This window comes from Sceloporus undulatus, chromosome 5, assembly GCF_019175285.1.
Source record: "Sceloporus undulatus isolate JIND9_A2432 ecotype Alabama chromosome 5, SceUnd_v1.1, whole genome shotgun sequence".
NCBI lineage: Eukaryota > Metazoa > Chordata > Lepidosauria > Squamata > Phrynosomatidae > Sceloporus > Sceloporus undulatus.
The window spans coordinates 106571213-106582649 of NC_056526.1; the positions used below are offsets into that span (position 1 = coordinate 106571213).

At 36.8% G+C, this 11437-nt stretch overlaps 1 protein-coding gene and 1 long non-coding RNA gene across 4 annotated transcripts in view; one reads left to right on the plus strand and one right to left on the minus strand.

The window, feature by feature from the left end:
- The window catches only part of LOC121931194, a 972450-nt gene that overhangs the window by 892735 nt on the left and 68278 nt on the right, over positions 1–11437 (plus strand). The gene's annotated exons all lie outside the window — the stretch shown is intronic.
- Positions 1–11437, minus strand: part of MPPED1 (metallophosphoesterase domain containing 1) — a 95197-nt gene that overhangs the window by 62998 nt on the left and 20762 nt on the right. For both annotated transcript variants that reach the window (XM_042468637.1, XM_042468636.1), the window contains exons 3-5: positions 10794–10852; positions 5795–6079; positions 2541–2722 (exon numbers count right to left, since the gene is read on the minus strand). In XM_042468637.1, coding sequence (XP_042324571.1) covers positions 2541–2722; positions 5795–5946 — 334 coding nt within the window. In that variant the 5' untranslated portion in view covers positions 5947–6079; positions 10794–10852. The remainder of the gene's footprint in view (positions 1–2540; positions 2723–5794; positions 6080–10793; positions 10853–11437) is intronic.

The window sequence follows — 11437 nt, forward strand, 5'->3', positions numbered from 1 at the left end:
TTTGACACCCCTTTAAATGCCATGGCACAATTCTATAAAATCCTGAGATTTGAAGTTTGTTGTGTCACTAGAGCTCTCTGAAAGAGAGGTTTAAATATCTCCCAAAACAATAAATCCCAGAATTCCATAGCACTGATCCATGGCTGTTAAAGTGGTGTGAAACTGCATTAATTTTGCAGCGTGGATGTAATGAAGAAGTTCCATTGGTGACCCCAGATAAGAGAAGAACAAATGGAGGATGTATGTATTAAGCTTAAAGCAAGGAAGAATGCCCTTGGGGGGAGGGGGAAGAAGCACATGATTAAATCTTTCAGAGTAGTGATTTAAATAATGATTTAAATCAAACTGCTATAAATCAAATCCACCCTGCTTTCAAGTATTATGCCATTCTTTTATAGCTAGATTTATTTTCCAGTAACAATAGTAATGATAGTAACAAGCAAGCTAATGAACAACACAGAAAGGAAGCCTGCCAGGTGACAAAGAGTAACAATGAATTCCTTTTCAGACCCTACAATGAGTAATATGATTAAATTACTTTTTAAAAATAACTCAGCTTCTCAAGAGTAATTCTTCCTTTGACATTCAACAGCCTTTCGTAAATGTGAAGACAACAACCATAAAATTGATTTTTCATGTACATCATGTTAAAATGTATTTCAATCACCATATTCTTGCTTTACTTAAAATGTACCTTAACCCTCGGCATTGTTTTAATAAATTAAGATCATTATTACCTCTAAACCCCAAAACATTAATTCTGCATACTTAACTTACAGGTGTTTGTTATAAATGAGTCTAAAAGATATTCAATATAGGCTAGAATTCTACTGATTAGTCTCAGCTAGAGTAGATCCACTGAGTCAATTATTAAATGGTGAATCAACACAGAAGTACAGTTCATAGAAGTTCACATTTGCTGGGGCTAGGACTGAAGGACCCCTGAGAATGTGGAAAAACCTCAAATAAAAAGCCTTATTATTTTTACCTAAGAGAAAACCTCTCTAGGAATCTCTGGGTCCTACAGCGCAACTCTATATTCAACATCTGCCAGATGCTGATCATAGACTCATGCTGGAGGGCCTACAAATGCTCTCTAGGAACTTCTAGGTTCTCCAGCACAACTCTATGGTCAACATTTGGCAGAGATGTGCTGAAGGACCAGAGATTCCTAGAGGGAACATATTAATCAAAACCGCAAATAATCAAATCCGCAAAAGTCAAAACTGCAAATAGGGAGGGACAACTGTATAACTAATTGACTGAAAGGCTCTACTCTAGTTGAGTCTAACAATTTAGATCTCCTTCCCCCATCCCAATGCCACACAACATGGTGGAAGGAAGATGTGTTCACTGGCCTCTAATGAATGGAGGGCAGGATAAATTGCATCACATGGAGGGGAGGAGATGGAAGTTACAAAAGCCCTTATCATCTTCCCCCCTTCTCTTCCTCTTTTGGAAATTTTGTCAGAGGAGTCTGGAGCACAAAGTGAATGGCAGATTTCTGAACTGCTGAGCTTAGGCAGAAATGCCTTTCATTTACTTTTAAGGTTATCAGAAGTTGTGCTGGGGACATGGGGTTCAGGGTTCATGTGCCCTTACTCCTTTTGGACCTGCCCCAAAGGTAGGGTCCAAGCAGGAGGTAGCCGAGAACAGCAGGGGAGCAAGTGTGGGTCAGGCAGTGCCCCTACATGGACAAAAGGGGCCCAGTCCAGTTCAGTTTCAGAGACTTCTGGTGTGGCTGCTGTTATTCCTAATTGGTTCATTGGCTCTACTCTACTTGGGACTAATAATAGGATTTGCACGAGTGAAATTTGAGGTTTTAACAATTTTTCTGATTCTTCCTTTGCTTTTTTTCCCTGCCTTGCTCATAGAACTCCAAACACATTCTATTTAATAAAAATAATGATACACTCAGTCAGTATTACAAAGCATGATCAGTTTTTTGTTTTGTTTCTAAAAGTAGGACTTCGTTTCCACTTTATTTTACAACAAGTTTAGAACATTACAGGAATGCATGAAAATCACTGCTTTCTTGCTATGTGGAGCAGAATTTCAGAAATGGAAGCCAAGCGTTGGTAGAGAGGGAATCTACACTACTATCCAAGTCATCAAACACATACACACATTTTCTTTATATGTATTTCATGGCTGTAGTGCAGCTGAGCCTCACAAAAAAATTTAGTAGCCTCCAGGTTGAAACAAATAATCACATTTGTTCTCCTCATAGAGGGGAAACAATGTGAATGACAACTCTTATGAAAATAATTATAGATTAAGATTCAGTTAACAATTGTGGAATGAATATTCTGTCCAACTTGATACTTTTAAAATCAAAAATGCAGAGTTTTATATTACATCTTCATACATCTGAGGAGCACACAGTAACAAAAGTTTAAAGTCAAAGTGCTTTAACACCATGGCAAAATTAGCATTCAAGATTCTCAAAAGTGTGATGTTTTCCTCAAAAGCAGAGTTTTAGTTTTATAACCAGATTAAATGTAACTGACTTTCAAAATTATTTGTAATATGATACTCACCTAACCATTCATTGAATTTTTTAACTTCACTAGGAAGTCCCAGTTCAGTGAAATCACCAGCATGTATTAAAACATCTCCATATGGCATTTGGATTGGATCTGTTCTGGAGTGAGTATCAGATACACATACAAAACGAGTGTATCCTGGAGGCTTGGGAGCATCATGAGGAACAGGATCCACCCTATGTGAAAAGCATTACGGCACTGTTACAGAATATAATTGAATGCACATTATTACCTACCTACCTAGATTGCAAATATATTGCATGTTGTCATCACGCATTAGCTGTATATAGCAATACAGAACATTAATATAATCAGGGACAACATATTTTGATTTGAAAGAATATAAATAGGTCTAATAACTGCTAGACAGAAAAGCAGATGTGAAACTAACTAAAGGGGCTATGTGAACAGTCTTCATCCACTCCTTTTTCAGCCAGATCGGGGCCGTGGTAACCGCACACCGTAGCTCCAATCTGGCCTTTACGGGGTACGAGAAAGAGCTGCAAAAAGCAGCTCCTTTTTGCACCTTGAAAAGGGCATGATAGCTGTGGCACTGCAGCTATATGGTGCTCCTTTGGTGCTGCGTCGTGTGGATGCAGCACTGGAGGAGTACCATGATGCCGTGCACTGTGTGGTGCGTGGCATCACGGCACCCTGGGGTGGAGCTGGGACATGCGCTATGCCCCAACTCTGCCCCCAGGCAAGCCCAAAGTGCTGGTTTGCACAGGGCCTAAATAAGAACCTTATAGGTACTTTCCAAGTGCTTACTAAAAAGAGTCACCACTTCTTTCTCAATGAGATTTCATTCTTATTGAAATTTAGTGAAGATAAAGAAAACCTTCATACATATACACACATATTACAATGGACACTTTGTATCAGCGGAGGATTTAGTTCCAAGCTCCTCTGTAATGCCAAAAACACGGATGATTTGCACCCCATATTATTCAATGGCGGCACTGTGACCATGCATGCTTCAGTGTATGCACGTTCACTTCGCCACTACTGAATAATATGAGGCATAGTGATCTGTGGGTCAAAATGACAGATCAGAAGCCACCTGATATGCAGCCCCACTGTAGTTGTACAGCTACAATTTTTTTTCAAATTATCCAATAAATAAATTCAAATACAGTACTGTGGCTTACTGTAGTAATACTAGCTCAAGATTCAATACTTTACATGAATTTAACTACAAATATATACACACACATTTCTTAGAGATCCAGCATGGTGTAGTAGTTTAAGTGTTGGAGACTGGTATCTCAGTGGGTGACCTTGGGCAAGTCACACACTCCCAGTTTTCAAGAAAGGCAATAGCAAACCTTCTTTCCAACAAAACCCTGTGATTTATTTGCTTTAGGGTTGCCATAAGTTGGAAATGACTTGATGACACAACAACAACAACTCCATGCACATCAGTAAAGTTGCTTTATATAGTTGCTATGGAACAATCAGTTAACTGGAGCTAAGAGTATTTGAGCTATGATATGAAATAAGGGTCTGTCAATCTGTGAATGTGGGAACACTGCTAGTGAAGGCAACTCAGATGGGTACATGTTGCTAGCAGCCCCTTCTGAATTTAGAAGCCTACATCTGTGTAACAGCCTGCACATTGCCAATACTGAATGAACCCCCTGCTGTTTCCACTGGTATGGATGCAGGGGGTTGGACTGGATGGCCCTTGTGGTCTCTTCCAACTCTACGATTTTATGTTCCCCCTCATGTGCCCCATCTCAGTGCTTTATTAGCAACTGGTCCATCAGTCACTAATAGTTGTATCTCATCTCCATGTCTCATTACATATCAGCAAGTGTTTGAATACATTCATGTGGAATATTAACTCTGAAGTTCAACTAAGTCAGTAACATACAGTTAAATACAAATAAATAATTAGAAAGTGATTAACAAATGATAAATGATACTATTTTCATAAAACTGAAAACTTTTAGGTGGCTCTTACTATTTCCAAGATACTTCCATGTTTCATTATACAGAACCAAAAATAAAATCCCCATGATTTGAAAGATTTATCAGACGATTATTTACTCATGAAAACTCATGTTAAAAACCCAGACTACTGTCCATCCATGTGGTTGCAACTGTACAAATGTTGCTAGTGGGGCAAAGCTATATTCTCTCCAGTTTAGTATGCAAAAGCTTTTGGTGCTATTTCTACTTTGGGGGAAAATGTAAAAGAGATGTATTGTGAACAACACATTTTACTAACATTTTTTAAAAAGGAGAAATGGTGCCAAAGAGTCTAAATACTGACATCTAACCACCTTTCCCACCAGTCTTCCTGTCCACTTCACAATCTTAACCACTTCATCTGTCCAACTCTCACAGGTGATTATAAAGTATAAGTGTAGTTTGACTATCACATGGTATTATTTCAATTATTACCCCTTCATCTTCAGTTTTAAAATATCCTTCTACAACCCCTTCTGACCTCATAATTTTTCTTCTTTCATAGGGACATATTTCACATCTCATCAAATTTGGCTTTAATTAGAACAAAGCAGCAGATTTAAAAACATCCTATGCAATCATATAATTTAACCAAGCTTCTGTACTCTCCTTCATGTGAAGTTATAAAAACAAATCTGTCCTCTTACCTAAAAGAAAAAGTATATTATAGATGTTTAACTTCCTTAGATCATCTTCTATACTAAAATTCAATGCTTCATTCGGCTGTTGAATTTTTCCTTTTGCAGTTATAATTCGCCATGTTACATTACAAATAAATCATCTTCAGAACAATTAACTTTACAGATGTTTTTCTATGCACAAACATCAAACAGACACATTAATTTAATTACACTTTAAGTGCCCTGTGCCTTTCACATACTGTCAGTATTAAAGTAAGGCCCATCAGATGTGCATCCATGCTATTACATTATTTGCTGCCAGTGTTTTGTTTGTGAATCTCTAAGACAAACTATGGGAATAACTTTGTTCCATATCAGATTTCATTTTAAAATAACTGTTCATATAAGAATGTAGGGTAGTCAATCATTATTGGTATAATTCCATCCATAGTAAAAAAATACCTGTCACTGTCTGTTGACATTTTATTAAATATTAAGCTGCATTCACACAGAGTAACTCCTAGCATCTCTTAATCAACATACCTGTTTCATCCAAATGTTCCCTAGATACTCGTTTTTTACTGGTCCATCAAATACCACACTGACACAGCAATAACCATGCAGAAGCCTGTGCTATAACAATAAAGTTCTACTTACATTTGCACATGTGGGGGCTGGAAACGTCCCTGGTTAATGTTGTAGAACGTGAATGCCTGTGTTGGGTTTGAGCTGTACTCATCAACTTCAATTATGAGTCTACTGTGCTGATGCCTTCTAGCTGTCATAATGTGCGACTGGGCAAAAGCCATGCTTGCTTTGTGAGGTGGTGATATAGCTTTTTCAGGGAATCATATCCATTATCTTCCTACATTGGCAAAATCATCCATATTCTCTTCTTACTGCTTCATGCACAAGCTCCCATTCTGAAAACCTGAAAGCAGACTTTCAAAAATATTGCTTGTGTAAGTGTTTGACAGTCAACACTTTATTTAAGATTTAGTAGAGGACTCTAAATACTAACAACTCGGGTATCCTATTACAAATATTTTCAGATCAGCAAGTTAATAAATATATACATCTATGTTTTATTGGGTGAACAAGGATAAAAACAAACTTAGCAAAAGAACATATAGAACAACATGTTTCAACAGTTAGAATGTTAAATCATAAATCTACTGAACAATACATTACTGCTTAAAAATTACATGCCACATTCTAATGCTTTGCAAACATAATTATTTAATTGTAATTTCCCCTTATTAGTGGATGTTTATATTATTGCTAGAATCAACTGCATGCCTGTGCATGAAGAGATTACAAGTGAATGTGTGTTCCAAAGAAATCAGTACAAGGTCTGTTTTGTCATGTGGTTCAATGGCATTCATAAAACTATGAATTGCTTACAGGAATGTTATAAGAGTTGTAACTAAAAATGCTGCATTGAATTCAGAAGACAGGTACAGTATCACAATATGTGTCCCTTTCTCACAAAAAAATCCATACAGATTTTATTCAAGTTAATACATTATTCAAAATTAGATGTATCATATATAAATTATTACAGTTGCCCCCACATAATATCCACTTATTCACAAATTGTCTCATATTCATTTTGTATCAGCTTTTAAATGTAGTTCCTTCAGCTTCATAAATCTCCACCGTTTGTTCTGCAAGTCCCAAATCTGTGTCAGAGTGGAAGCATTCTGTACTGTTTGCACTAGTAATTGCTGACAGCTTTCAAAAGATTAAACAAAGAGGTTCATATGATCCAGGCATATTTCACCTGTCAGTTAACCCATCCTGTTATTGAGTTCATATTCACTTATTACATATTTATCAAATTGAAAAATATATTTCTAGAATCACTCAATTATGCGGTACACTGACAACATGTCTTTAAACGTACCATGAACAAGGAACACATTGGTGATTTTTCTCAGATATATACAAATACATTTATTCCTCCATTTTGTGCAGTTCTTCAAACCTCCACAACTATTCAGTGTCAAAACTGGACATTCATATAATCATAGAATCATAGAGTTGGAAGAGACCGCAAGGGCCATCCAGTCCAACCCCATTCTGCCATGCAGGAAATCCAAATCAAAGCATCCCCGACAGATGGCCATCCAGCCTCCGTTTGAAGACCTCCAAGGAGGGAGACTCCACTACACTCCGAGGAAGTCTGTTCCACTGTCAAACAGCCCTTACTGTCAGGAAGTTCCTCCTAATGTTGGGGTGGAATCTCTTTTCCTGGAGCTTGCATACATTGCTCCGGGTCCTAGTCTCTGGAACAGCAGAAAACAAGCTTGCTCCCTCCTCAATATGACATCCCTTCAAATATTTCAACAGGGCTATCATATCACCTCTTAACCTTCTTTTCTCCAGGCTAAACTCAGTAATTTTTGTTGTTTTAAAAAAACTATCATCCACTTTCTACATATTTAGCAGTGTTTTATTTTATGTACTTGAGGTCAAGGAGTGGAGGGAGGGCATGCTTTCAGGATAATTTTTAAAAGCTGCCCAGTGCATTTTTTAGAAAGAAAATTTGGTGCATGAACTTTTTAAAGATAAAAAAACCTACTTTTCAATTTTAAAACAAAGCTCTATGTTAAAAGCAGTTGGTGGGAAGGTCCAATAAACTTTAGGGGGAAAAATAGACATTAATACTAAAGCGTGTGCTCATTCTCCTTTAGATGCCAGGTAGATTCTTAACATCATGTTCTTCTCCAAGGTATCAGAATTTTGTCAATTAAATTTTGAGTCTTGCAACATTTAAAAGTATTTAGCATTGGCTTTTAGTTAAAATAATAATGATGAACTGTGTCCAAAACAGATCTTGGAAATAAATTGTTACTTGGCATGTCAAGTTATTGACTTGTTAGAGGTTGTCCCCTAACATGGAGTGACTTGCTATCCTGCCTGATTAATAATGAAATTAATCCTGGACATTAACAAATTAATTATTTTAAGAACATTAAAATTCCTTAGTGTGGATGGCTCTTCTTCTGGCTGATTATGAAAAGAAGGTCTAAACTTTAGACTCTAAAGAGAAGAAGGATTGAAGAAAAGTCTTAATGACAGCTCTGCTGCTAGGCCAGCCAATCTTTTGTAATGAAAGATAGGAGGTTCTAGAAAAAAACTTCACATGAAAAATAGCCTGGAAATTACTGAAGAGCTACAATTAGCAAACAACTGAAGAAGAATGGGAGGAAGATTAATGGTCGGAAATTGAATAGGGTGTGGAAGCAATTTGTTTGCTTATCCCTTAAGCAGCCATTGCCCTACAGAATGTCAGTCCCATTAGACTCAATGATGGACATCCCCCTAGTAGTCTGTATGTCTTTCTGGGGATTTGACTCTCTTGGGGATGAGTTTGTTGTGCTAATCTATTGGTTTCATTTTATTGTCACTATATATTGTACTTTGGGGTAAGCTGTAGCAAACCCCTTCATAATTGTTGTGTGTATTTGTTTATGGTCACACAGTATTACAACTGGAAGATTAAATGAACAGTTTTCCTCAGTCTCACGCAGCATTGCCTCATTCTGCTTTCCCCATGCCTTGTCTTGGTGGGTCACAAGCTTTGAAGGTCTTGGTAAAACTGGATCTATACATTTAACTAAACTCATGCCCTTCCGTGTCTATTCAGACATAAATCTACTGAAAACTTCTTGGAAGTATTTTATTTGCTCGCATTTCAATAATAAAGTGGAAAGTTTTCCTCACACAGCCCTCCTCCTATTTCCTTCTCTCTTGGCCTGTCTCCATCCACAAACACTATCCACAGATGCCCATTCTCCCTTTTCTTCAGAAGAGAGGTTACTGAACAGTTTGGTAACACTGACCCCTTCAAGCCAAAAAATACAGTTAATTATTTTCACACACTTCACTCCTGTTTAAGTCTATCTTTTGAAAAATCTACACAAAATTAAGTTCCATTGAGTTAAATGAGCAAAACATGTACTCTACTACACATCTTTGCAGTAGATGTAAGAAAAGATACAGTGACCTCATCATGCATATTCTCAAAACTTTTCTAATGAATTCTGCACCCTGATATATACTCTGATATAGTTCAGCCTCTTGTTGCTGCAGTTACAGTGGATCAGTGTCCTCTAGTTCAAATTAACACATTCTTTAACATAATTCATTATCATATAATTTTAAAAAGCTATTTGGAGGACAACTGAAACAGTATACATGTTGGTGAGAAGGAGAAGAAACAAAAACATGTGAAGTGAAATGCAAATAATTGACAAAACTTTAGTGAACAAGTTGCATGGCAAACTCCTGTACTTGAGGACATCCTTTCTGAACCAGTTTCCAGACATATTGAATGTCCACCATTCCAAGACAAACATTGTATTATGAGTTTTGTAGCATATCTCCGGGGAGGGGGGGGATCCAGGTTGTGGCAAGGCAACTTTAAAAGTTTTGAACTGTATTTTTGTAAAGTCTAGTGACAAAATGTAACCCTTGGGTCAACATTACAACTTCATGCCATTCTTTATAAATCCAATGGTCCGTTGTATGACCTATCTTTTTACATTAAAAAATGAAGAGCAATAATCAATTAGCATATATACTCAACTATAAGTCAACCTCATGTATAAATCAAGGGGAGGTTTTGGGACCAAATTATGGATTTGGATATGACCCATTAATAAGTCGAGGGTAAGACTTAGAGGCATGTAACAAAGAAGGTAAAGGATGAAGCAAATGAAAGCAATGCCAAAGTAAAAAATTCCAACAGGCATAACTGTTCATGCCCACCCTAAAGGCTGAATGGATGAGAGTAGAGGGGAGGTCAGTGCTTCCAGGACTGATTATACTTTTGTCTTTCACCAGGAGTGGTTCATTTTTATGATTTAAAGTACAGTACTTACATTGACCCATGGATAAGGTGACTCGGGTTTTTTGGGTCAATTTTTTACCAAAATTTCTAGACTTATCCATGAGTATATACAGTAATTAAACAATTATTAAATTATTACTTTTAGTGGGAATTAATTAATTAATTTTATTTTCCCAACTTCCAACATATAATGTCATCAAATTAATTTTCAAATGCAACATTCCAAGCTCTGGTCAAGATTATGTTAAACCTACAGTAGGCTTATTGAAAGCAATAGGACTTAATCAGTTATGACTAAGGCCCGAAACAGAAAGGTGAAAAGCACTGGCTTTGGGCTGATCCTGGAACATGGTGTTCACATGACCTAAGGCAGCCCAAATCCAGCAACAAAAGGAACACAAAAAGTACTCCTTGCTGGCTGTCCAACACTGCCAGCCTTGGGATTGCAGCATCTGGTTGCTGCAGTCCCATGCCAATGATGGCTGAAGCAGCAAGAAGTCACTCCAAGCCATCTGTTTGAAGCCCAAGTTAAGGGCCATTGATTTCAATAGGTCTACACCAAGAATGACTGTGTCTAAGTTCAATTCAATGAGCATTTCACAACATAGTACATTTTATATTCCTTCTATCTGCCTTTCAGCTCTTCAATAAACCTAAATCAAATCGAGCTCAATCCTACACAGATTTACTTTGATGTAGATCACTGTGCTCAACTGGATTTTCTGCCATGTGAACATGGACAGGAGTGCAGCCCTCCCTCATGCTTTTTCTTAAAAACCCAAATACTGAAAAACTTACAGTTTTCAAGCCATAAAGTTTTTCATGACTGTACAATCACATTGTCAAAACTGCAATTCCTGAAAGACATAAAATATTGACAGAATTAATATAACAAGCGATCACTGGATGACTGTTAGACATCTATCTAAAACAGGACTTAATAAAGCAAAATGAGAGATGATCATGTGGTTTTGATGAAAATTCAGTATGATTTGGTTTGAAACAAGAAAGTGAGAAATTTACTCATATTTTTAGTTGGAACTCAATTATAGTAAATTTAGAATGGAGAATTTGTTAGCTATATTGAAAACATTACTCAGAAGTCACAACATCGCCCATAAAATATGTTAAAGGTGATTATTACTTAAATGAAGATTCATGTTTGCTGATAAATCATGTAAGTGACAGCAAAATATATCTTTTATCATGATTATTAAAATTCTACTATTTATACAATCTTATTTTATCAACACAAACAACATGTATTTTCTACATAAAGAATCATGTCTATAACGTAAATTATGTTTAATTGGAAACAGGTTCAGAAATGGATCTTCTAGGCCATCCGTGATTGGGACTGGAAACACAGAAGCTATTGTATTGTTCTTAAGATAAATCCACAGATTTCACTTGTACTTTTAAGCATAATTCAAACAGCTGGG